This window comes from Xiphophorus hellerii, chromosome 15 (genome assembly GCF_003331165.1).
Source record: "Xiphophorus hellerii strain 12219 chromosome 15, Xiphophorus_hellerii-4.1, whole genome shotgun sequence".
NCBI classification, from domain to species: Eukaryota; Metazoa; Chordata; class Actinopteri; order Cyprinodontiformes; family Poeciliidae; genus Xiphophorus; species Xiphophorus hellerii.
In genome coordinates this window covers 15,260,351-15,287,211 of record NC_045686.1, presented here as the reverse complement: position 1 = coordinate 15,287,211, position 26,861 = coordinate 15,260,351, and the positions used below count along the sequence as shown (strand labels likewise).

The window sequence follows — 26,861 nt, the reverse complement described above, 5'->3', positions numbered from 1 at the left end:
AGAGTGTGTAGGTATTAAAGAAAGGTTTAATTTAATAGAATTTTTGAGGAGAGATTTCGGGAGTAGACATATTCAAATAATTATTCGGTATCTTAAAAAAACAAAGCTATTTCATAGGATATGAGTAGAGCAAGTTGGGTGTGAATGTGTAAAGAATGTCAAAGAGGGGTATATAAAGCTATAAGCAAGTTGGATAATATAAGCAGGTGTGTATGTGTGGGGGTATGTTTAATCAGGAGTTAATGGAGGGAAAAGGTAGAAAGTGAAAGTTTATAGACCATCTCGAACCACACTCCATACTGGTAAGTGGCGGTAATGCTACTGTAAGTTTGTTGCCAACCGCCAATAAATACCAAGAAGAAGAAGAAGAAGAAGAAGAAGAAGAAGAAGGAAAAAGGGGAACGATGAAAAGCAAGACAGACAGACACGGGGGCTACTAACACAGAAATCCGCATCTTCACAGCTTATTTGTTTTGCAAACCATTGACCCCAAAATATGCATGCATCTCCAGAAAACTTACGTCTTTCAGTTGCATAAGGATGGTAAGATATCTTAACCGGTAGTTATACCTTAACTTCATTCAGTGCTAACAGGAAGCTCAAGATATGAAAAAAGACAGGGATGCTATATTAAATATCACATTAAAAACTTTGGTGTCAACAAGAGAGCTAGTTGTTTCTGTTTTACAGATGGACAGATTTTTTTTTAGGATGTATGCAAATCATCAATCTGATCACATAAAAAAAAAGTCCAATTGAAAACATATTTATGTCATTATAAAATCTTACGTCCTTTTAATCAAAATGGTTAATTTTTAAAATTATTTTCTAAGCCTTATGATTTTTAAGTTTATATTTTTTTAAACTAAGAAATAGAATTTTATGGTTTTGAGCTAAATCCTATTTAAGATGGATTCTTTTGGGATAAGGAATGTGTATTTGTTTAGCAGAAAAGTTAATGACGGTAAAAAAAAAAAAAAAATTTTATTTTTTTTTTACAAAGAATCGAAAAAGATGTTTTCTCAAAAAAACAACTTTTCTGTTCTTTCTCATTTGCATATCTGTGTAGGCTATGACATGTCTACATTCATCAGGCGGTATGCACGATACCTGAATGAGAAAGCCTTCGCCTACCGCCAAATGGCTTTTGACTTCACCAGGGTGAAGAAAGGGTATGTTGAAGCAAAACCTCAAACTGGGGGATGTCATCTCCACAACAGATGACATCCTCCAGCTCTGTAACCATTTTAGTTAAAACAACAGTGGTGCAGCTTAGCATCTAGTACTCAGGTTCTACTTTATTATCTAGGCTGTTGCTCAATATAGGGCAGCCATATTGGATTTTGAGGTAGGTGCTAGGGATAGACCTCTTGCTGTTTATTTGCTGAACTTGGAACTTGGGAATTTAGATTCTAAGTGAGAGTTAAGTAATAAAAACATGTTTTTTCTGTTATGTGTCTTTACAAAGAAATAAAAAGTTGCACATATTACTTGTTTGGCATTTCTTTGGGTACTCAGAAAGTTTTTTATTTACTGAAGTGGTGCTTATTATCAAAAGATTCCAGCACCACTCTGCTTTATGTGGAATAATGTTTGCTGTATCTTCTCAGTGCCGAGGGAGTGATGAGAACCATGACCACCGAGAAGCTGCTGAAAGGCATGCCTGTTCTGCAGACTCAGATCGACACACTCTTGGAGTTTGACGTGTGTATTTATATTTTGATAGTCAAACCTGCTGTAAGTTCTACAGAGCGTTCATTTTATTGATCTGGACTTGCCTCGTTTCAGGTTCATCCGAAGGAGCTGAACAATGGGATCATCAATGCTGCCTTCATGCTTCTCTTCAAAGATCTGGTGAAGCTGTTTGCATCCTATAACGATGGAATCATCAACCTGTTAGGTCAGTATTGAATGAATAATGAAGACATTGTTCAGTAAGAACATTTCTAAATGAATTTGTGACGCTCGCCTTTGGTTCCAGAAAAGTTCTTCAAGATGAAAAAAAGTGATTGTAAGGAGGCCTTGGAGATTTATAAGAGGTTCCTGACCAGGGTGACGAAAATTGGGGAGTTCATGAAGTTGGCTGAGGTGAGTTCAAACTATCCTCTACATCATCACTTTCATACTGACATTAATTTGGGCTTTTGGATCTTATTATGTCTTTGCTTTCACAGACAGTCGGAGTGGACAAAAATGACATTCCTGACATCAACTATGTGAGTTATTTTTTATAAGTCATGCTTTTTGGGTAATTTTTGGGTAATTTATTGCTTTACTGCTTGGAAGGATGACGATCAAGAACCTTATGCACATGAATGCCCTCATTCCTGATTTACACCCTCACACAAACACAACCAGACGCCTGTGCCTCACCCAATATCTCCCCACCCAGTGTCTCCACCCAGGGGTGGTGGTGGATCTAGCTGATTCAGATGACGAAGACTGCCCCTTTACACCCCTTGAGGACCCGGTAACCACAGAAACAAAAGGGTGCCCTGGCTGAGTGCCTGTTTAACTACAGGATGAAGTGTCAGCATGTCGATCCTAATTTGATTTGACTTCACAAATGTTTAACACATTCATATAAATGCATGTATTGCAGTGAGACTCTGCAGGAACGCTGCCGCTTTCTTTGTGTTTCATACACTAGTGGATGCTCTGCAGTAGTTAGGTTATAAAGGGGCACCCATCAGTAACTCCAGTTTTGAATTCTTTTGTCAGGCTCCCAGCAGTATCCTGGAGTCTCTGGAAACACACATGAACGGTCTGGAGGACGTCAAAGGTGGAAAGAAAGGGTAAGGAAGAACTTATCGAGCGCAAAATCCAAAGATATTGGGGTTCATGTCTTTGAAACTTCCCCCTACTTTTTGTTTCTTTGCCATAACTGGACTCCCTTTTTTCAAATACTGACTAAAGCAGATAAACATTGAAAACCCAGAAGGAATAGTGAGATTTGGATATAATTTAGCAGTTAGACCAGTGATTGGGAATGTTAGTTGATTGAAGATGGAAGAAGCTAGAAATGACACAAGTGTAATAAAAGGAACATTTCTTTTGCTTCCTTTAACTTCTGTTCTTTTTTTGTTCTCTTTTGTGTTGATTTGGGAACAACAGTGAAGGGTGAGCACATGTTGTTTTGTCTGAAGCTTAACAGTTTTCAACCCACCAAAGAGGTATATGTTCGCATGTGAATTATGTTGCTGTACAGCGTTTTATTAGTCTCTGCTGCAACATAAGCTTTTTTTAAACTTCTTTAGCCAGGAAACCCCAAGTATTAACAGAGACAAAAATCAGTAATTTATAGAAAAAGCATGAGCTGTGTTCTATCAAGTCTTTTTTTGTTTGTTTTTAGTGTTTGAAAAGCTTTCTAGAAAATTCTCTGACATTAGATAGATTTTTTTGTTTCACTTTTAAGTTTTTAATTTTAATAGTTAAATTCCCACAACTTACTTCACATGTGGAAATGTGTGTCCTGGTACTGTGACTATATTATATATACTATATATAATATATATATATATATATGTTATATATATATATATATATATATATATATATATATAAATTATATGTTATATATATAAACTATATATATGTTTAAATAAGACATGTGTCTTGAGGAAGACACATGTTTAAATAAGTTGTATAAGTTGTAAGCCACCTGTACTTCCATATGAAATGTGAATCGATGTGTGAAGAGCATGTTTTTCCAAAGTGAATTTAGCTAAAAGGGAAAAATAAATAACACTTTGACCATGTTTGTTGTTAAAGGTGCATTCAAGACACAGCTTTTCACTTTGGAAATAAGCTCTTTATAGGATCACATTTTGGGTATTATTATTGATTTCCTGAGAGAAAAAAAAAACTCTGTCCCTTTCTCTGTTTCAAGTAGAACTTTTTCGTTTAAACAAACTTCTCACAATTGCTCTTTCTTTCTCACTTTCAGGTCTCCAACAAAGGTGAGAAATTCATTGAAATCAATCCTTCATATTTTTTGTTTTGCTCTTTCAATCAGACGCACCAACCTGAAGGTTTTTCTTTCCCTACATATTATTCAGGGGTCTCCAACAAACAACGTGTCTCCAACATCGACTCCAGCCAAATCTTCAAATGCCGTTCCTACGCTGCAGCCGCCTCCTGGGGACGGAGCCGCTGCCGCCGCTGCTCCTGAGCCAGCTGAAGAGTAAGTTCACTGCTATTCGTTCTCATTTGCTCTCCTGTAGTTCAATTTTATTTGACATCAGCTGATGTTGTTCCTAATTATGATTAGGACAGACAACCTAGACGGCTTACTGCAGTTATTAAAAAGGTAATGAACAAAATCATAGTTTAATGATTTTATGGATGATCCAGGAAAAGGGCAGCTGATATCATTGTCAATCTGATTGATATTAGAAGAACAGAACGGTTGTTCTAGAAGATGTGGTGCCTGAAATCATGTTGTCCTTTGTCAGCCCTGGTTACCATCATCACTTTGCATTAAAAATTCTTCATGGGAGGAATATTGCTGATAACAAGGCCAAACTTAAATCAATCATTTATCAAATGATCAAGAACTTCAAATGATCAAGAACTTCAAATGATCAAGAACTTCACGGTGAAGTTCTTGATCGTTTGATAAATGATTAAGAACTCATTCAGTCGCTGAGAAGACAGCTAGAGAGCACTTAGGAAGTTCATCTAATGCCAGGACGTTCACTTGAAGGGAATTCAAAGAAAGAATGTGGGTGACTGAAAATGCAGAGCTTACTCAGGGACGGCAGCAGGCAGGTCTGATTGTTGACACGTGAACAGCGAAACAAAATGTTTCATGAGGATTCCTCTTATCTACTTACAGGTTTTCCTAAAAACCCTCTCATTACTGTACGTGACATTTTTATTTCTTGGTTTATTCCAGGTTTAAATGAAGGTCACATAATGTTGTCTTAATAAAGAATAAAAATAAGATCAAATATATACCAATGATCCTGATGTTTGTGCTGTTCTTTAGTTCTTTGTTGGACTTGGATCCTCTGTCCTCCACTGGTCCCACAGCGGCATCAGCTGCACCGACATCTTGGGGAGGTAAGAAGCTCCATCTGCTCAAATCGCCTCTACAACTGGGCTGAATGTGCTACTGTTTGAAACAAGTAATCTGTGTGTTTCGGTAAAACTTCAAAATGGTCAGCTTCTCAGCAGTTGCCGATAAAGAAATGTATGAAAGCTTCAAGAAATAATTTTGGAATCTAAATTAGGAACCTTTCACAATAACTTCAGTCTAATAAAATGTATGTTTTCTCCTATGATGCGCTCCGTAGACCTGCTTGGATCAGGTGAGTGTCACATCCCTCTGTGTTTAACCTCCAGTATCTTATCAAGGATAGTGCAGTAGTAGACTATTTTGATGTTACCAACTTTTATTCCTTGCAAGCACTAATATAGAGTCAAAGTGACATTGACTCAATAATAGTGATTGAGTTTAAAATTAATATCAAACTAGACTTTAGTTTAGTGCTAATGTCACATGGTTACCTCCCTGTTTGTCTCCTGTTCTCTTTAGTCTGAGTACTCTCTTTGTTTCTCTTTGCCTCTTCTCTCTTCTCCCTCCACATACTCCATTGTCTGTTTTTGGTTTAAAATGGGGGCTACTTTTATTATTTGGCAATTTATTTTTTACTTATGTATTGAATCTAAATTATATTAAATGGTTTAATTTAATTGGAACTTTGCTTTAACTGTTTCTTTTTTTTTTCTTTCTTCTGTCACTTTGGTGACTCCTCTGGTCATTTTGGTTGCTCCCTCTGGGTTTCTTTTACTGCCTTTTTTTGGGGATGGGGGGATTTGAAACACACCTACCCCACTGGCAGAAATGGGCGATTCCTTGCTATCTGAACCCCCACTCGCCGCAGAGGCCGCCCCCTCCCCTGCAGCAGCAGCGCCCACTCCTGCAGCGGCAGAACCTGGCGTCTCTCTAGCTCCTCCCACTAGCACAGCAGCCGCCACTTCCCCTGGTGCCGCCAATATGGATCTGTTGGGAGGTCAGTGGGCTTCCAGAACATTCTCTGCAAAGGAATACCTCTGGGAAGCTCAACCCCGAAACCCATCTCACAGCACAAAAACACACAAACACAGATACATTCTCAATCACATTAAGCATGCACAGTGAAAGTATTTGTCCTCTTTCAGATTTCTTAAGTTTTTTTTTCTTTTACTTTTTTTTTTTTTGTTCAACTTAAATGTTTACAGAACTCAAATTAATTTTAATATTAAACAAAAAAAAATATCTGATAAAACTTTGATTATAGTTCTTAAATTATGATTTCATTTATTAGGGGAAAAACGCGATCTAAGTTATTCTGGCTTTGTGCTAAACCGGTTGTCATCAAACAGCTGTTATCAGCGGGTGGAAGCTGTCAGTCAGTATGATGAGTTTTTCTTCTGTTTTTTTTTTTTTTTTTTAAATGCTGTTAGTTTTAAGACAGCATTTTCCAGAGTCTCTCTGTCTCTTATTTTGGAATCCTGAGCTCTGATCCTAATTGTAGTGCATTAAATGTTGCTATGGGTTCCTGAGTGACCTCCTGAATATCTTGGAGTCATTTTGATAAGTCTGGCCTCCCTGAAAATGATCACTTCTGTTCAATGCTCTCTGCCTTTTGTGATAGTGGCTGTAGTTCACTGGAGTCCCAAAGACTTTGAAATATCTTTGCAACTTCTTGCAGACCGATAGATGTGTTTCCAATCTTTTCTTCAACTTGTTTTGATCAGGGTGTGGTGCGATGCTTTATTAAATATTTTAGCTTATTTCTTGTTCTCAGACAGGGTCTATTTAACAAATTCTTAATGTTACAAGTGTAGCAGTATTTAATCTTGGGTGTAGCCAGTGGCATTAATGCAAAAAATTGGTTTTCTCATAGAATATATGATTTAACATTTTCCTTTATAAATTATCTAATATTTTGAAAACTGCATCTTGTAATTATTATTATTATTATTATTATTATTATTATGATGTTTGATTTGAAACATTTAAATGTAACAAAAAAAATCTTTAAGGGGATAAATACTTTTTTCACAGCACTGTAGATTGAGAAAAAATATTTGCACGATATAAACAAACCATCCAAAGCCGTCACTACTGTCCACACTGAAGCACTTTCCTTCACTATAAGTACTGTTTGAGGGGCTTTCTTATGTTTCACCTTATTTATTTTGCTTAACTGCTTCTGAAAATGGTAATAAATAAATAAAGAAAGAAGGAAAGATGGAAAGAGAGAGTGAAGAAAAAAGACACAATTAAAGACAGAGAAATCAGGAAGGAAGGAAGAAAAAAACTTTACTGAATCAGGAAGAGATGAGATGGATCTACATCGTTATAATTGAAAAATGATGCGGTGCGCATGGTCACACAGAAACATGAAACTGGCATTTTGAATTGTATCCACTCTGGCACTCGGTTTCAGAAATGATCAGTTCTTGTCTCCCAAACCGTGTGGATGTTCGGCATGAATGACAAAAAAATCTTTTACGGCTAGGCTTATACTTAAAATTGTCGTCGTGTGCCACCACTGCATGCAAAATTTGTTTTGGCGGCATGTGAAAATCGAAGATCAATGAAAGTGTGATACCTGGTTTTCAATGCAATTAAAAACGCAGTACAGAATTAAAGCAACAATGTAAAATTTTGATTCAGAAGCCTGCAAGCCTAAAGCAGCTTAAATGTATCTTTAAGTAATCTGTATTTGTTAAATTGATCAAAAGGTCATTCATTAATTTCTTCTATAATTCAGAGGCTCTACATTTATATTTTTTTATTAAGTATTAATTTGTTGCCCAAATGTAAGTGAAAACAGTTGAACAAAATAATACAGTTTTGTTTCTTTTTATTATTACCTTGCAGCAATCTTCCTTCAGAAACACTTTACACACTTACAGCTGGCTTGCTTCTAAACATCCCTCCAAATTCATTGTCACATGCATCTTGTTTGATGAGCTGGCATGCTTTTCTTTTATTTCATTGGAAAGCAATGCCGTGAAACTCTCCGATGTGGATGGACACAGCTATAAATGACACCCGCAGCATTGCGTAGATGGCTTATTCTGCTCTTTGTGCAGTAGATTAGTCTCTGTGTACTGCCTCCTGTCTGTGTATCCATTTATTCATTCACCTGTCGGTCACTGACGTTTTGTGCCTCTGCTTTTTTTTTTTTTTCTTTTTACTGTTTTTGCCCAATTTTTACAATGAAAAAACAGGACGTAATTTACCTTCTCATGCAAATGCTCTGTGTTGTCTTTGTTTTCTCAATACTTTCTTTACCTCTAAGGATCTATTGACTTTTCCCCTTTTCTTCTTTCATCTATACCTCCGTCATCTTGCCATCTGTTGGCGTTTCTGCCCTTCGTCAGACGCCTTTGCTGCTGCACCTGCTGCTTCCTCTGAGGCCACTGCTGCAGCAGCAGAGGGTGGGGCTGCTGCTTCGTCCACCCCAGCCACCAACTCTGGAGCTGGTGGGTGACTGTAAATCTGAGCGTGTCTGGTCTGCATGTGTTGTGAATGAGTTGAAGTTGGTGTAAGTACAGATAACCCAAACATTGTTTCTTTTAATGTCTTGTTCGGAATCATAAGTTATATTTCTTGAGGATGTCATGTAATTTTATAATCCTGACATGTTTTATTATCTCCCTGTAGGCCGAAAGCTTAATGCTTTATGGTTCTTGCCAAACAGCATCTTGCCATGTCATATCTGAATCATTTTGAAACTGTCCATAGCAATGTTTCTGAATGCAGTTGGATGAAATTAGTGATGTTGCAGCTGACATCAGCGCACGAAAGGTGGTAGTGGGATATGTTTGTCGCAAAACCTTTATTCTAAAGCCGCTGCGCATATCTTATCTAAAGCCTGCCCCAGTAGTGCCATCCATCAGCCAGTATAGCTATTGGCTTTACTAGAGACTGAACATAGGCAGCTTGGAGAGAGATTGCAGAATGTCATGCTGTTTGGGTGTCAAGAGATATGTGGTTTTTGGTCTCTGCATCTGGAAGACAACATTACTTCATCTATATTCTCTGGACAATAAAAGATAGTACTGGATTTCACTGCATATGTTGTATGTATCGGAGCTATCATATGGAAACCTAACATCTTTTAAGGAAACAAGAACATCTTGTTTGGTAAACTTTACTGCCTTTTTTTTCTACCTCTCATTGTAAATGTGTAAACCTCCAGATAGATGTGAAAGGTAATCAGCAAAGATGATTTTCACAAGATGACAAATAAAAAAAAAATAGAGAGACAAAGTTTTGGCTTGACGGCAACAATGTTTGACAGGGTTATGTATTTCTTAATCAAGGACAACACTTGATTAAGACAAGGCGGATTGACAAGATAAGGCATGTCAATTGTCTTTTCATAGAATGTGTATGGCACTATTTGTGTGATGCACAAAATCACACTTACCTGGTTTTACACTTTTGCTGTCGTTTGTCTTATAAGAGGTTTATGTGCTGCGAACGCAGGTACTGCCTGCTGCAGTTGTTTGCATTTTTTTTCCATCAGAGAATCTATTTTTAGCTGTTAATATTTCCACTGACAGCTGGAGTGTGTTTTTATATGTGCAGGTTTTCTTTCCCTTTCATTCCTCACATACGTCCTTCTATCCTATGCATTTTTGGGAACTGCACTATTTTATTCCCATTTCATGAGACATGCAGAGCAGTGCAAATAATGTGACAGTTCTACAAAATAAAAGCATCATTGGTTATATAGTAAGAAAAATCATGAATTACCCTAAACTTTCAATCAGTGTCATCATCCTTATTTGATCTGCTTTGTATTAAATTCATTGTCTAACATTCCCTCTTCCTCTCCATATGTTAAATTCCTTAATCCCAAAGACCCTTTTGCGCCGTCGGATGGCAAAACCAACACTGCATCTTCAGGTCTAGATCTTTTTGGGATGATGACAGTGGAGAACAATAGCTCACTGGACGTCTGTTTTAGCTCTATGGAGACTCAGCCCTCCCCCTCCCCATCCCCTTCACCGCTCTTCACCTCCACATCCACCACCATCACCACCACTGCAACCATTTCAGGCTCCGACATCAACAGCACAGCGGCGGACCTTTTTGGTGGTAAACATGAGGCATACAAGTGAATTTGTGTTTTACATCTTCCTGCTCTGACTGGTCTGATGCTGCTCAGTTAAATCTGGCCTATACTGTCTCGTTTTCCCTTATGTTTAATGGGTTTTTCTGCATTCAGAGCTTATGAAAAGTTTACATATACTCAATAGGAGCATGAGTGTCATATAACATTTTTTGATATTTAAGACTGCCTTTAAACTGTTGTTTTAGGGTGGAAGGTTCACACAACTCCAATTGAATTCAAAAACAAGAATTCAATACGTGCGATTTAAACTGTGTTGACTTTATCTAATTCACAAATGATCGAAGTTACACATAGCAGCACAAATCTATGCATAAACCTTCTATAGTTAATGTTCAATGGCAAGTTGCAAAGAAACAACATACTTCCTGTTGCTGATTACAAATTTCTGGCATAATTCTAGCTGAATGGGTTAGGAGTTAGGGTTAACAATAAGTACACATTTCTCAGTTTTAAAAGTCTCGCATGGACTGCTCCTTGTATCCTTCTGTCATTGTGGCCAAATAGTCAGGGGAAATAGGGGAAAAGTCTTCTTCACATAAGACTTTTTCCCAGACATCATATGGCAAAGCTGATACAAATTTTGGTCAAGCTGTTGTTGTTGTTCCTCATCCTCAGTCCTGGGCCGTGATGATGTTAGAGTTGCTTTGCTGTGAAATGTTATTCAAGCCGTTTCCAGTCATGGCAGGTTTGAGCCTTGGTGTTTGCTGGCTTGGCCTTGAACATCTTAATCAATTTTGTTCTCCTGTCTAGAGGCTTAATCTAACCCAAACTTTGAGAAAAGCTTGTTTACAGCTTGTCTACAATATTACCAAGAAGAGTAGATAAATAGGTAGCCAGAATTAGGGAAGAATCCTAGTGGTGACAAAAAATGTGAAGTCAAGGTGCAATGTCCTAAAGAAAACATTCTGTGTGGATCAGTGAAAACTACCATAACTTCAAACTTGTGCACCCAATTCTTGTTGTGGAAACATATTAATGTGTGTTGTTTGATCATTCCACTATGAAAAAAACAATGATAGAAATTGAGCAAAATTAATATGACCATCAAGCCGAGTGTCTTTGTTCAATGCTGTTCAATGCTTCTGTATGTCTCTCCTCTGTGTGAGAGTCTCGTCAGCAGGTTAAAGAATTATTTTTAAAATGTCCTTTCTCTGTTTTGTTTTGGTGCGCATGCCTTCATAGACATGTTTGACTCCATGCCAGACTCAAGCTTCTCCAAAACGGACCCATTACCCAGCACTGACTTGTTTTCAGCAGGTATCCTTCTGCAACCCGGTTTGCAACCTTGCGTGCACCTTCCTATTCTCCCAAAATCTCGTGCTGTCTTTGCTTCCAGCTTTGTCCTTGGCTTTATCGGGCAATAGGAGAAAAAAAATCAAACACATGATATTGCTCTCTTACAGGTTAGCTACAGGCTACTCAGCTGTTTGAAGCATTTACTTTTGTTTCTTACCTTTTTATTTTCCAATTCCAGCATGTACTGCGTGCACTGCAACTTCAACTGATAGTGCATTATAATAAAAAAGAGTGATTGCTCAAAGTGCATTTGTGCGACTGCGTGTTGGGGTCTAAACATCATCTCCACCTTGCCTTCTCCAGCCGATTTGTTCAGCTCCTCTGCACCCGTCCTCTCCTCTGCACCACCACCCAAAATTGACACAGGAGGCATCATGAGCTTGTTTGGTGGTGGGTAACATGAATGACTGTCTGCCCTCAATCTGTCTCCACGGCTCTTGAAAACACCATCAAAGAAGAGAAGGGTGTAATCTGGAAGTTTCCCTTCTGTGGTTATAGCTGCAGAATTTCCATCTGTGGCCTAATTTTATCTGCCTCACATTTCTGCCTCTTCCAGCATCACATGCTCAACTTAGTTGAATGAGATTACAGAACATTTTGGTTCTATGTAAATGAAACAGAAGTTGAGATGTTTTAAATTGGGTGAGTGTGTGTTTTGACTTGCACTGTGGCACCATTTTTAACTTTTAACTGTTTTGTCTGAAATTAGCGGCGTTGACGCAGAAGGCTGACTATTACCCTTGTTTGCCCTCATGCTGCGCTGGAAATGGCTGAACGTGTTTCGGCCCGGCATGGCATGATGTGGTCATGTTTGGGATGACCTGCGACAGAACCTACAGGAGGGGATGCCCCAGCTGCTGCTGCTGCTGCTGCACCAGCTGCTGCTGCTGCTGCTCCTGCTGCAACTGCTGCTGCAGCTCCAGGTTCTGAGCTCATGTCAGGTAAATCGTCACTTGTTGTGCACCAACCTGCATATGTGATTTGCGGCCAAGATGTTACACACATTTCACAGGTTTTTATGCACCAAGTAAAATACATCTCTAATTCAATGTGCGGTTTTACCAGTGGCCTTGTTTTTACCATAGAGAGGAATTTTTTAAATGTGTCTCAGAGCTGTTTTTGTGTGTGTGTTTGTGTGTTATTTCCCTTTTCACCTGCAAGCATTCGTCTCATCTTTGCATGATGCCTTGTCATTTTGAATCTAATATCCTCACACCACCCCGGAGCATTATTCTGATGCCATCCTTTCTGGAAGCTATGCAGTGGCGTTTAACCTGTCAAATCTGATGCTTCACAGTATTTGTCACTGTTTTTATTAATTTTGGTATCTGTTAGAGAAATAGTCCACTGTAATTCAATTTATCCCTTTGTGTTTTTTGCTGAAGATTCCATTTAGTTTTTAAAGTGTGTTTGTATTTAATGATGATTTTCATACACATATGGTGCCTTGTAAAAGCCATGATTGGACTGTCTTCACATTTTGTCATGTCACAAGCATAAACTGTAGAGTACATTAATGGGATTGTGGGGTGAAAATTCACATTCCAGCAGTGAAATGATGATAAATTTACAGCCAGACATACAATGGAATGATTTAGATCAAAACTTATTCAAGTGCTATAATGGCCTAGTCAAAGTCCAGACCAGTTTCTAAATTCTGTGGCAAGATATTCACGGACACATCAGATATTTTCTATAAACATTAGAGTTGGCTTTGTTGTTTTACACCAAACTGCCTGGTCTAAAAAATGGTCTAAGCTTCAACTAAAAATAAAACAATTGTAAGGTTCATCAAAATAACTGCAAACTATGTAAATCTGTTAGAAACATACATCGGCACTCAAAGACTTCATTTCAATTGGTATTATATATTAAGTTTGTCATTCTCCCTGTTCTATAGTGGTAATAATATCACTGTGTGGGTAATATGCTGCACTTTTTTAAAAAGAAAAGAGTAATGATAAATATCAAGATGTTTACATTTTCACACTGTACTGATAGATGGAAACATCCCTTTTGAATCAAAATTGCCAAACAATCAATCTGTACAGGTTGTACACTGACAACTTCCTTGATATCATCAGAGATTAAATTCAAATGTATTTAATGCCATAGACCAATTTTTGGTTGTTAAACAAGAAACACAATATCCAGATAGAACAGCTTTGTGAGACAGTTGTCCCCATCACACAGAAGACAGAATGTCACAGATGCTGTGGAATAAACTTTTGAAACTTTTGAAGGAATATCAATAAATGATTAGATGTTGGTGACAGTGTGTTACTTTTGCAAGGCACCATATTTGTACACTACTGATTTTGTTGATCCTGTCTAAAAGTGGTAAGTTCCTTTAATGTAATCACTCAAAACGTCCTCAAACCCTGATCCATGTTCATCTTACTCTGTGCCATTTACCTAATGTGCTATACTGCTGCTTAATGGCTTAACTCTTTCTCTTTTCCTCTTTCTATATAAAAATTTCTACTGAACTCTTTATCATGCGCTATTTAAAAAGCTCAATATTTCTTTCTCACTTTGGCATCTCTGCTTGTTTTTGCTATCCTCTCTTTTTCCCCTTGCGCCTCCCCTGCTCTCTTTCTTCATCTGGCTCTTTGGCTGGCTCATTTCTTGCTTCCTGCAATTTGATTGGGTGAGTTGCCATGCTCTTTAACACGCTAAATTCCCACAGTGCACTGCATTGCAGTGGCGCAGCTCCACTGCACTGTCCCCTCCACCACCAGATACTGGATGCTGACAAAGACTGTCTGCGTAAAATAAAAGCAATATGTATAGTGTTTAACATGTAACCTGGCTTAATTCAAGCTACAATGCTAGAATAAAGTCAGCTGAAACCTATTTACTTACATGTATCTCTATCTACTAAAATTTTTATTTTTAAAGAAAACTTAAAAATAGGTTTGTATGTATTCATGTGTCTTGCTGTTTTTTTTTTTCACGCACACTATATGGAAATTCTTTGTCATCATCTGAATTCACTATAATCTCGGTGTTTATCGATCATCCCAACTGCTCTGTTGTCATAGAGACTCCTTTTCGTTGTCATAGTAATCACCAGTTATAAGGAGATGTGCTACAGAGTTGTGGTAGAGTGTGAGGATAGCTCACACAGGATGCTAATGTCTGCCTTCATCTCCCATCCTGCCCCTTCCTTTCTTCTGCCCCCTCCCTGCTGTAGTATTTGATGGGCTAGGCGACATAATGAAGCCCACTGTGACCCCTCAAGCAGGTGATGTTGACACCTCCATGGCTAACATGGCAAGTAGTAAGTAGTCATTTAGGATAAGTGCAGACTCAAAGATGATGCAAAGTAATGAAAGAATGTGTATATTTAGAGAATGCAGCTGCTATTTCCCTCTGGGGTTAAACATGTGCAACACAATAAAAATGAAATTACAGATTATCCTGCACAGTGCTTTACAGGCTTTATACTTGCACTTTTTCAGGACTGTTAGACAAGCATTGCTGGAAGAGAAACTAGTTTCGCACTGGGCATCTGTTATAATTGAGGCTCAAAGTAATATAACTGCAGTCATTTACATTTTATTTGATGATGAAAAAATGAGAGGAAATACATAATTTAAAGAACAGAAATTGGACAATGGATCAAAATAAATTGACTTCACATTCTTAGTGAGAAGTCACTATCTATCTATGTCTCACTAAGCTCAGCATAAAGCTGACTCCATAGCAAGATTGAAGATACTTTTTGCACAATTACTTCTTTATCATGAATCCCAATGTCTATTCCAAACTAATCACAATCCAGTTGGATAAATATGAGCCTTAATCAATTTAAATCCCCATTTTTAATCAACATGTTGCCATTTTGTTGACGATTTCGGTTTCATATGTGTAAACAAGCCATTTCATTTCCATGTTCTTAAACCATTGTGTATTTTATTTCTGTAGCTAGATTTTTTTTTTGATGAATAGTAAACAGTCATAAAAACGATCAAATGTGTTGCTAAACTTGATTTAGTTGTATATTATTTACTGAAGATTTTGTATTACACCTTATTTCTAGTGAATGTGGTTGTCACCCCAATTTGGACCAACTCTTTTGAATAATAGTCCCTCACATAGTAATGTGAGGAACTTCCTGTGGGTAGATAGTAATTAGAGTGGTAAGATCACATTTTCTAATATTTAGAAATATTATTTCTAAAACACATTTTAAATATTTAGGAGATTATCAAATGATTATCATTATTTCAGATGTTGAATTGTAATATTAGATATGAAACATCCGCTACGGATTGATGCAAGCACTGTAAGAAGCATCTAGCCTCTTTTGAACAGTCAAAGTTCGGCTAACGACTGGGACTGTGAAAGCATGAAATAGTAAGGCGAAAATGAGCAGCGCTCTCCTGTTTTAAAGAAAATTATGTTAAAAAAAAATCAGCAAATGTTCACTTAAGTTTCTTCCTATTTTGATCAAAGAGCCAGATTTTATTGCTTTCTTGTTAACCCGATCTCAGTCAGTATTTACTCAGGTATTTGTATGACCTTTCAAAGTTGTTCAGTAATGCTTAGTCGTATTCATGTCTATGTGCTTAGCGTCTTTTTTTTAACAAATTTTCTGGACATTTCTTGCACTTGTCTATGAGACTATGGTTTTTGTACCAACAAAATGCAGAGGGAATATATCTCTATAAGAGATAAATATAATCTAAATTTGGATTCTTTCAGAAATAAAAAAAATACACAGAACATTGCTAATATAGTACTGCATATATTAATTGTCCTTTAACTCATATGCAACTGTAAATGAAGTTTTTTAGCTATGGGTTGTAGCTGGGAACCATCTTGTTGGTAGTATACTACTATTTTGTTTATCTTTGAACTGCAATATCTTTGCTGCTTTTATAGATTCTGCTAATAAAATACTTTTAGTGCTTTAGTAGCACTTCAAGTTCCTTTCTTTTTTCTCAAAATATGTTTCATGTTTCAACCAAAAGGCTTTTTCAGTTCTGGAACAACGATCTGTTGATGACATTAAGAGCCTTAGTAGTAAAAGTAACCTTAACTTTCCTAGTGACCTTAACAGCCCTATCAGTGTGATTGTCTGGAATACAATCCATACTCATAGCCCATGTTCAGTACTAAAAAAGCCTATTAGATGATACCAGAGGTATTTAAGAAATACGAAAACAAGTCTTAATTGCTTTCTGTTGAAACCCTTTTGATTGTGATGACCTGTTTGAAACAGAAGTGGCACCAAAGCCAATAAAATAGCTGTCTTTGTTATATGTAAAAAAACACCAACATCAAGAAACTCTATGTGCTCGAATGACATAGTTTTAACAAAAGTCCTCTCAGCCTTAGAGGGCAATAGAACAGTCTGATTAATTGGCAACAAGACCAGAAGACATTCACTCTAGGTTGTATGATTTCTCCAGAAGTGCAAATGAAAGCAGTGATTTTGCAGAACCTCTCTCTCTCTCTCTCTCTCTGTCTCTCTCCTTCTCTAAGACCTCACAATGGGAACTGCAGCGGCTCCTCAGGTAGCTCCCCCTTGTTGGGGTGCACCCATGGTAAATGTTGTCTGGTCTAATAGCATGGAGTGGACCCGCATGGCAGACTGTAGCAGCAATCTCAAAGCATTGCCTTCATTTTGTTCTCCAGTATCCAGGCGTTGCTCAGAGGGCGGGTGATGCCTGGGGGATGCTGGAGAGAGATGAAGAGACAAATGATATGACTAAATTAGGAAGCTGTTTCTTGGAAACAACTTCTCATGCTCTAAAATAAGTACTTCTTCTTAAAGCTTGATTGAGTCACTAAATTCACTTTGTGTAGCTCAACTCTTTATTGACACACTTGCTTTTTTGGCAAACAGATTCCCTCCATGATGCGCGTGTCAGTAAAGAGTCGCAGTAAGGGTTTTGTGTTGCGGGCTTGTCTTAGTTTCTTGTGTGCTGTGCTGTTTTGTCTGTCTTAAGCCTCACTTTTGTGTGTCTTTGGGAAGCATCAAAACATTCTGTAGCCAATTTTGTTTTGTGGTGGTTTTGTGGCATCTCTCATTTACGTTATATGGAGTATAGTAACATCCAAACCCTCCATCTCCGTCCCATTCCCTCCACACCTTTAGACCATTCCCATGGGTCCTGCTCCTTATTTGGGGACTTACCCCAGCTTCACCATGGTAAGATAGCCCTTCCAGTCCATTCCAGTAATGTTCCATCTGGAAATTACCGGCTATTGATGGACAATCAGCTACATAGGTGTCCCTCCCTCCGCCAACAGATAGCAGACATTCTATCTAATTGTTTGTTTATCCCTCCATTTTTCCATATCTAAGGCACCAGTTGCCGGAGCACCAATGATGCCCATGGCCAGGCCAGGCTTCCCTGCTGCAGGAGTAACCCCGGGGGCACCGGTAATATGGTCCTAATTGAGTTACTAATTGCAAACCTCCAAAGCAAGAGTGAATGCTAAAATCAGATGTGTTTACAGATGTCTCCTGGAATGGCCCAAAGCCCCAGAAAGCCCCCACCACCCAGGAATGCTCTGGATGACCTGAATATCAAGGACTTTATGTAGACTGCCTGACCCATTAACCCCAAAGTAGGTGTCCTCAGCATTTGTATGTCAGCTCTTCAAAAATGTGTGTGCATGTTTGCGTTTGTAAATAATATTATCTGCAATGCACTAGTGTAACACTCTCCATTATTTACCACATAATAGATCATGTTTCATGCAGCAGATCAGGCCAGGACTCAGGGTTATTTGGGGTTAGTGAAATAGTTTTGTATGAAATCATAACACAACCTAAATCAGCTACTTTGGAGTGAGTTTACTTCCCTACTTATTAATATTCTTTAGAAAGTTAATGTGTAGAGATAGATGAGATGGAAGTTAAAGTTCTAAATATAAAGTTATAAATCTGAATTCCAGACCAGGTCAAAGGCCAAAGCAATTAAAGATGAGTAAATCTATTTCTTAAAGTGATAATTTGAATTTACCATACAGAGACTTGAGTAAATCCAGTTCTCTTGTTTTTTTACAGTCCTAATCTCCCTTTTTCTACCCCCACTGTAGGTTTGTCATTGTGTCTGGAGATCTGTGAATATGGATGTCTGCAACCCCGTCACCCCTCCAGTCCCTTCTTCAGCCAGCCAGCCAGCCATCATCTCTTTGGTCTTTTCCTTCTAACCCCCCACCAGCCTTGACTCTTGTAACAAACTCTCCCCTCCTAACTAATGTTGTAGCACAACTGTGAATATGAACCCTAGATACAGAAAACCAGAGTTATGTTTCAATGTGTGTGAGTGTGTGTGTATTTCAGTGTTAACCTTTACTTAATATACTATGGAAAAATAAATGACCAAAAAAAACCCCCAAAAAAATCAATAAATGTGTATTTAGAATCATTCAGCATATCAGCTGACTTGGAATGGTGGAAATATGTTGGTTTCTTTTTGCATCAACCAGACAAGGACTGTGTTTAAAGTTAAATGTGGACTGTGTTCAGTGTAGCTTCACTCGCCAATCCCCAAGTCACTCTCCTCTGCCCCTGATGTCCAAACCAGTACTGAGCGATGTTTTATGTCATTATTAACTTGCTTGTACCCATATTAGCTTGGGATTCATCCTCCCACCTGTCAACCTCACGACACAAAAGCACCATAACTGAACTTGCACTGTTCATCCGGACTTATAATTGAGCACATCTGCTTTCTGTTTTACATTCAGTTTCCTTCATTTTGACATTGTGTGAAACATGCAAAAAAAATAAATAAAACAATTGTGAACTGTTCGAATTGACATATGCATTTTAGACTACTTTAAAAGACAGATTTTACATATTTTCAGTAATCTTTATTGTTAAAAAAGTATAAATATATTTATTTTTAGTTACTTTAAATTAAAGAAAAACAGCAAGTTCGCATAAATTTCCGCATTTTCTTTGTTCTTACTTCTCTGTCAAAAAGAGATGGTATTGAATGGAGTGTGTTCTGTGGCGCCCCTTGCTGGTGTGAAGTGATACTGCATTAAAGCATGCAACAGGCCGATCTGGGATGCATTTTAATAATCTCAGTGAGCTTCTTTTCTTTTTGTCTTGGTCTTAACACAAGTAGAAGTTACAGTAAAGGACACATTTTGTGTGATTGCAATGGGGTTTTAGCTCTCTTTGGGTCATTTCTGATGCAGCAGCAGTCGGTACATTTGCTCATGTGCAGCCTCTGGGTCTTACAGGCTTACTGTAAAACACGCAAGTGTTCACTGGATGTTTCTCTGTGTTACTTATTTTAAAAAGGTGACTGTATTTTAATCCATTGTGGCATTAAGTGGTATTAACTGTTGAAAGAAAAATAAACGACGAGTATGACACATTAAAAAGATTGTGGATAAGTAATATTTGTTTGGTATATGACGGCTGTTTGCCCATTCTTTTTGGTTTTTGTTATAATGAATGGTATCGTCCACTCTCCCCGCCTGCATGTGAGTCCGAATTAGATGCAATAAAAGACAAATAACACATCCAAATACCCTTTGTTGTTAGTCACTTCTTGCTTGTTTTTTTTCTTTAACAAAATAATAGTGTCATTTTCCAAAAAAAAAAAAAATATATATATTAATCAAGGCACAGATAGTCCAAAAGTTCAGAAAGAAATGATACAAAAATCTCCAGAAGAAAACAATCATATTTTTTTGCAAAAAAACAAAACATTTTTTACTGTAGATTGGACTAATGCTGTTTTATATAGAATTAATTAGTTAAATAAGTCTCACATGTTTCACTGTTGCATTAAGACAAGACACTTACCCTAAACCTAACTATTACCAGTACATACCTAACCCCAAGGTTAACCTAAACACAATTTACGCCATAGTCCTAAACCTGAGCCCTTGTCCTAAAAAAACAATTCTATTTTTATGTGGCTTTTGGCCCGATATCAATTAGTCCCCATGTAGTATTTGATAGGAAAATGGTCAAAATGGTTGCATCAAATACTGGGCCACACCCACACATACATACTAAATCTAATACCGGTAAATGACTTCATTGTAATAACTTCAGATATGTGCATGCAGAAAGTTTCGGTTCATGAAGCAACGATGTAGCTTTGTTGTGTTTGCTTCCATATATGGTTTGTTTCTAACTTCCAGATTGACCACCCACTTTGTTTCATTGACAGCATATTTATAAACCATTAATTGCTGAGAGCACAGCTTACCAGCAAGAGACACCATGGAGCAACTTAATGCCACTGTGGTCAGCACTAACTTTTCTTCTACAGAACATCCTACATTACCCTCCTGGAAAGCAGGTGGTCTGGTTTCTGTGGTCATATGCATCTTCTGCTTTCTACTGGGAGTTCCTGGAAACATCGCAGTGATTCTTCTTAAGTCTAACTGGCAGAATCTGTCCAGTCTGAACCGGACTTTGATGCTAAATCTTTCTGTGTCTGACCTGTTGTGTTTGGTGACTCTTCTGATTTTGGCCTACAGTATTCTCTCTATGGATGGATATTCCAGCTAGCAGCCTGTAAGCTTCTAGCTTATCTTGTGTACTGCAGCATTCATGGCAGCCTGCTGACTATAACTGCGTTAAGCGTCCACCGATACCTGACTGTGGTGCGTTGGCAGAGGTGCAATCAGGTGCAGAAAAGAGTGCTGCTGGTTCTTCTCTGGCTGGTTGCTCTCAGCCTTTCCATTCCTGTTTTGGTGGTCCGACAGCTGAAAACACATCAGCAGTCAGCACACTGTCGATCTCAGTTCACCTCTGAGACACAGTGGGTGGTTCTGTTGCTACTGGAGAGCCTGTTTGGATTTGTTTGTTTTTCTTTAGTGTGTTGTACATATATTCGCTTGCACAGGAAGGTTAAGCAGACAGCTCTTTTCAACCACCCACAGACAACCCGACTGGTGATCAGCATCATCGTGAGCTTCTTTGTCCTGTGGATTCCCTATCATACGATAAACCTGCTGGCTGTGGCAGCTATAAGTCTACAACATGTGGACTTGTTAAACTTTTGCATGGACCAACAGGAACTTGCTGTTTCACTTACATTTCTGCACAGTTGTCTGAATCCACTCCTGTATGCCTTTTCTTCTCCTAAAATGTGCACCGTCTGCAAGCAAAATGCACCAAACTAAGGAATTTGTCAAGACATGGCAACAACAGCCGAACCTCGATGATGACAGCTAAAGATGTCCTTCTTTCGCACAGAACAGATGGGGGTGGTTCTTTAATTGATTTCATATTTTGATTGCAAATCTGCTTCTAATACAATTTGTCTTACAAGTGACAACAATTATTTGCCTTATGGTATTTTTGGTTTCTTCCTCATTAACCACAAATTCCCACTGTATTTGTTTAGATTTTTTTCGTAACTGAAACTGATCTTTAATCTTTAGTCAAATTCAATAAAATTAAGGAGGCATTTGGATGAAATTCATTTGTGAGATTAAAATAACCTTTTGTAAATTACCAACTTTAAGAAAGTATTAAACATATTTGTGATTAAGCTGACATTTTTGTATTAACATATTTTTTGTAAAAATGAAAGCTCTGAAAAACAGTTTTTTTTAAATTCATCTGATGTAAAATTCTTGTTTCAGTTGCTGCACGAGGAAAATCATAATTAACAGAAGAGAGCAGTTGATATGTGTTTGACTTTGTAATTCAATTACTAAAATGAATGAGCCCTTCAATAATGTTCACATTTATTAATTAGATTATATTTTGTGTGCAAGTTTAAAAAGTATGGCATTTTTAAACTAATTAAGCTGCATTTGCCTTAACATAAACAAATGGCTATCACATTTTTTTCCTTCTTCAAGCTTTTCGCTCAACTGAGCCATTCACCACTTGAACTGCATTTACGGGGTCTTGTGTAAATACACTGAAGAAAATCTGAAAGGAACTGATTTTGGATGGGTGCGAAAACTCAATCAGAAATGTTTGGCCAGTTTTTATTCTTGCAGGTGGCTTATTGTCATTTACAATGGAAGGCCACAATGACCACTTCCTGCCCATCAGATCACATCTCCCTGTTTTATACCCATAATTTGCATTGAAGTCTAATATCTTTAAGTTTTGACAAATGTCTAAACCGTCAAAAGGAAAGTCGTGAGGACATGAGAAAAAAGTTCAACTCAACTGTGCTTTCGATCCTCTACTGAAATTCAGCACAACTTTTTAAGATGCCAGATAACAAAGAATTAGAAAGAACACCCTGGACCAGTGGTTCTGCTTCAGTAACTTGTATAATTTAAAAAAAATACAATGCACACAGCTGCAAACATGTAAAAAATGTACACCGCTTCAAACTGGAGTGAGGTCATGATGTTACAGCATGCACAAACCTGCAGAAAGATGCACTAACAACTGGAATACTAATCTTATAAAGTGCAGGTTTCAGCTCATCTGAGGTCTGATAGTAGAATAAAACCTTTTTGAAAAATAATGCAAAAAAGATGGCTGTTTCTTGATGAAGGGTTGTGCTTTTTTTTTGGTAACTTTTATGTAAATTAAATCTCATGGAAACTTCTAGAGAAAGAACAGGTTAGTTTATTTGCACATCAAAACTTATTCAACAAAAAAGTAGAGGGTTTTAGAGAAAAATAATTCAATAAAAATTACATTAAAAGTTAAGCTTTTAATGTATAAGCAAAGCTTTAAAAAAGCAATGCTTTAAAGCACATGTGTCAAACTCAAGGCCCGCGGGCCACATGTGGCCCGCTACGTCATTTTATGTAATTTATTTTTAACATTGTATTTTCATACATTTATGCTAGGGTTGCCCAAGTCTAGTTTTCCAGACCTATCACTCTGCAACTTTAGATGCGTTCTTTCTCTAACACACCTGGATCATTGACTCATTCATAGGCCTCTACAGAACTGAGTTGCTGCTAATGAGGGAAGTCAACTTTTTGTCTGGGGTATGTTTTAGCAGGGACGCATCTAAAAGTTGCAGTCTGGAGGACTGCACTTGGCATTCCTGATTTATACCGTCAATGTGGCCCGTTGAGGGTGGCCAATATGCTGAAGTGGCCCTTGGTGAAATTGAGTTCGACACCCCTGCTTTAAAGAATTACATCAAAGCCAATTATTTAAAGAGGAAGAAGTGAAATGTAAAAGTTATGAATAGCCAAAATAGATAAACATAGCTTGCAAGCTTCTAATACAAGTTTTGACAGGAATACTTAAGTGAACATTATTTTCCAATTTGTTTCTCATAATTTATTTATTTATTTTTTTGCAATTTGGACAAAGATTGCAAGTTAAAACATTGCATCCCATCTCAAAAAGCCACCATTTGCCAGTTCATTTCATAGTTTGATGAATCATTTCCATGTTATGGAATCATTTCCATGTTATGGAAATGATTCCATAACATGGAAATGATGCAGCCAATACTACAAAAGCTATGTTGAGAAATTTTGTCACTTAATTTGCATTGGCATAGGAGTTCCTCATTGAGTTCTCTTTTTGCTACTGTGGTATCAAGACATTGAGAGAAGAACCTGTAGCTCACAACACAGCATTCCCAATCCCAGCACAACTCAGAATGGATACATCAAATTTCACTGTGGTCAGTTTTAACTTCTCTAAAGTTAAAATTCCCTCAGCCCTCTTGGAACCAACGTGTTCTGGCCCCTGCAGTGATTTTTTCCTTCTGTGTTCTTCTCTGAGTACCTGGAAACATTGCAGTTATTATACTAAAGCCTAACTGGGAGCATCTGTCCAGTCTGAGTCAGAGTTTAGTGCTGAATCTTGCCATTTCTGACCTGCTTAGTCTGCTGACCCTTCCACTGTGGATAAATGCATATTTGATTGGCTGGACATTTGGCCTGATGACATGTAAGCTTATATCATACCTTGTCTATTGCAGCATTTATGCCAGCCTGCTGACTGTGTCTGGACTAGGCATCCAGCACTACCTTGTTGTGGTGCGACAAAGAAGGTGCCACCAGGTAAAAAGGAAAGTGCTGCTATTTATGCTCTGGTTGGTTGCCAGTATCTTGACCATCCCTGCTTTGGTGGTTCAGAATCTGTAAACCAATCAGCAATAGATGATTTTTAGAGCAGTAGTATTTGTTAATAGCTGCCTGAATCCACTCCTGTATGCATTTACTTCTAGAAAAATGTGCAGTGTTTGCAAAAAACTAGAACTGTTGCAGCAGAATCTTAGAAGTTCAATGTCAGATATACGTACAATTGCAGAAACTTAATAATAATAATAACGATGATTGTTTTATCACTTGTAAAATTTAAAATAATTGTAGTTCAGCTGAGCGTTTTCTAACAAAAGGTCTTTATAAAAATGTTACTTGGTATGTGTAAATGCTTGTGTTTCTGACAGTCATTTGAAACATTTCTATTGTTTAATTTGAACAAAATCTTTATTAAAAGTTAATAAATAATTTAAGGAATTACATCAAAACTGATCATAACATTTAAGTAGTGAAATACAAATGTAAAATTTATGAATAGCCAAAACTGATGAACATAACTTTCAAGCTGCTAAGACACGTTTTCAAAGGAAAACTGAAGTAAATGTTATTTTCAGATTTGTTCCTGAGACTTTTTACTACTCAGGAACAATGGTCTGTTCATTTCTAAGTTTGATATTGGACTCACCTTTAGAATACTTTGTCAACTTTAGTTGTTTTGTCAAATGCACAAAATGTATGAAAAACATGTTATGGAAATAATTCATTGGAATTCTGCATGCAAAATAATGGAACCAATGGAACAAAAGCTATATAGAGAAATGTTGACACCTAATTTGAATCAGCACAGGAGTTCCTCTTTGAGTTCTCTCTTTGCTACTGTGACTTCAGGACAGTGAGAGAAGAAGCCGTGGCTCACAGCACATCGTTCCCAGCACAACTCAAGATGGATGAATCAAACTTCACTGGGATCAGTTCTAACATCTCTTCCCCTGGATTACCTCAGCCCTCTTGGAATCAACGCGGTCTGATCCCTGCATTAGTGTTATCTTTCTGCTTTCTACTTGGAGTTCCTGGAAACATTGCTGTGATTATACTCAAGCCTAACTGGGAACATCTGTCCAGTATGAGCCAGAGTTTAATGCTATATCTGACCATTTCTGATCTGATTTGTCTGCTTACCCTTCCACTGTGGATTTACAACTTAGTCCTTGGGTGGACATTCGGCCTTGTAGCCTGCAAAGCTCTAGCATACTTTGTGTACTGTACAGTTTATAGCAGCCAGTTGACTGTGACTGCGTTGAGCATCCAGCGCTACCTTATTGTTGTGCGTGGACGGCAGTGCCATGTACAAAAAGGTACGCTGTTGGTTCTGCTTTGGCTGGCAGCTGTTACTTTGTGCATCCATGCTGTGGTGACTGTACAACTAACGAAAGATGGCCAATGGATCCGTTGTCTACCTCATTATTCTTCTGAGACAGAGTGGGTGGCTGTGCTGGTAATTGAGAACCTGTATGGACTTGTTACATTTTCACTTGTCACATTTTCATATGTATGCCTCCACAAGAAGGTTAACCGGGCAGCCTTTTTCAACAATCCACAGACAACCAGGCTGGTTATTAGTATCATTGCAAGCAATTTTATTCTGTTTGCTCCAGTTCATGTGGTCAATGTGCTGGGCGTGTTGGCGATAAGTCTTAAAAACAAGAAGCTACTGAAGTTTTGTGCAGACAGTTGGAGTGTAGCCAAGTCCTTTACCTTTATAAATAGTTCCCTAAATCCACTCTTGTATGCTTTTATTTCTACTAAATTATGTCGTCTTTGCCCAAAGGACTCTCCCCATCCAGATGAGGGAACTCCTCAAACACCTGACATTGCTACAATTGCAGAACTTTGACAACAATAGTGACACACGTCACCCCCCGCCCCCTCCCAAAAAACAAACAAAACAGAAATAAGTTTGTTTCTTTTCATTTAAACTGATACCACATCACCTACTATTTCTGTCTGTTTTATTTTTCTGCGATTGCTTGAACCAAGGATGTTGATTTTGTCCCTTTGACCTTGGTTTATGTAAAATTGATCAAATTACACTTTATATCACTGTATCACTACATTTTGTTTACCAATGACGTTTTTACCCACTGACCTTTGCAAGCAATATTTTAATTTGTTTTCCTTATATGCCACTTCTTTCCTTGTTCACACTTTTTTCTATGTTCACACTGTAAACACTGAACATAGAACACTGTAAACAGTGTGAACATAGATATGTGTGAACATAGATATAGATACAGATATGTCACCTTTATCTATATTTACTGCTTGGTTTTTTCATGGCTTTTTCAAAACATACATATTCATACACTGCTTTCATATTTGTTCTCTTCTTACTCTCAATCACAACGAATTTGTACTAAATTCTGTCTAGAAAATATGGTGAAAATTTGAAATAAATCTTTTGTTGACATATTTCTTCCTTTCAGAGAAAGAATT

General features: G+C 37.7%; 2 protein-coding genes and 1 pseudogene across 17 annotated transcripts in view; all 3 read left to right on the top strand.

Moving 5' to 3' along the window:
- The window catches only part of LOC116734015 (clathrin coat assembly protein AP180), a 30,797-nt gene extending 11,571 nt beyond the window's left edge, over positions 1-19,226 (top strand). Inside the window, exons 5-24 of one of the 16 annotated variants that reach the window (XR_004342154.1) lie at positions 1,070-1,172; positions 1,611-1,704; positions 1,789-1,900; positions 1,982-2,088; positions 2,175-2,216; positions 2,722-2,795; positions 3,115-3,120; positions 3,947-3,959; positions 4,059-4,183; positions 4,991-5,064; positions 5,298-5,312; positions 5,847-6,017; positions 8,383-8,484; positions 12,272-12,382; positions 14,638-14,724; positions 16,935-16,996; positions 17,761-17,838; positions 17,916-18,026; positions 18,147-18,193; positions 18,501-19,226. Coding sequence is in view for 13 of the 16 variants with exons in the window: in XM_032585090.1 (XP_032440981.1) it covers positions 1,070-1,172; positions 1,611-1,704; positions 1,789-1,900; positions 1,982-2,088; positions 2,175-2,216; positions 2,722-2,795; positions 3,115-3,120; positions 3,947-3,959; positions 4,059-4,183; positions 4,991-5,064; positions 5,298-5,312; positions 5,847-6,017; positions 8,383-8,484; positions 12,272-12,382; positions 14,638-14,724; positions 16,935-16,996; positions 17,761-17,838; positions 17,916-18,002 (1,463 nt within the window). In the remaining 3 variants the exon portion in view is untranslated. Of the gene's footprint in view, positions 1-1,069; positions 1,173-1,610; positions 1,705-1,788; positions 1,901-1,981; positions 2,089-2,174; positions 2,217-2,721; positions 2,796-3,114; positions 3,121-3,946; positions 3,960-4,058; positions 4,184-4,990; positions 5,065-5,297; positions 5,313-5,846; positions 6,018-8,382; positions 8,485-9,871; positions 10,109-11,327; positions 11,403-11,744; positions 12,383-14,637; positions 14,725-16,934; positions 16,997-17,760; positions 17,839-17,915; positions 18,027-18,146; positions 18,194-18,500 lie in introns of those variants that run through there. The other 15 variants (XM_032585090.1, XM_032585092.1, XM_032585095.1 and 12 more) reach the window with 15 other exon arrangements.
- Positions 19,227-23,980: 4,754 nt separating this feature from the next.
- Positions 23,981-24,485, top strand: LOC116734602 (C-X-C chemokine receptor type 2-like; annotated as a pseudogene).
- Positions 24,486-25,103: 618 nt separating this feature from the next.
- On the top strand, positions 25,104-26,837 carry LOC116733751 (C-C chemokine receptor type 8-like). The gene has a single exon (XM_032584556.1). The coding sequence runs from the start codon at positions 25,312-25,314 to the stop codon at positions 26,260-26,262; it is 951 nt and encodes a 316-aa protein (XP_032440447.1). The 5' UTR covers positions 25,104-25,311; the 3' UTR covers positions 26,263-26,837.
- Positions 26,838-26,861: the final 24 nt, after the last annotated feature.

Coding starts and splice junctions, on each gene's coding strand:
- LOC116733751 (XM_032584556.1), top strand. CDS start 25,312: ATGGATGAATCAAACTTCACTGGGATCAGTTCTAACATCTCTTCCCCT.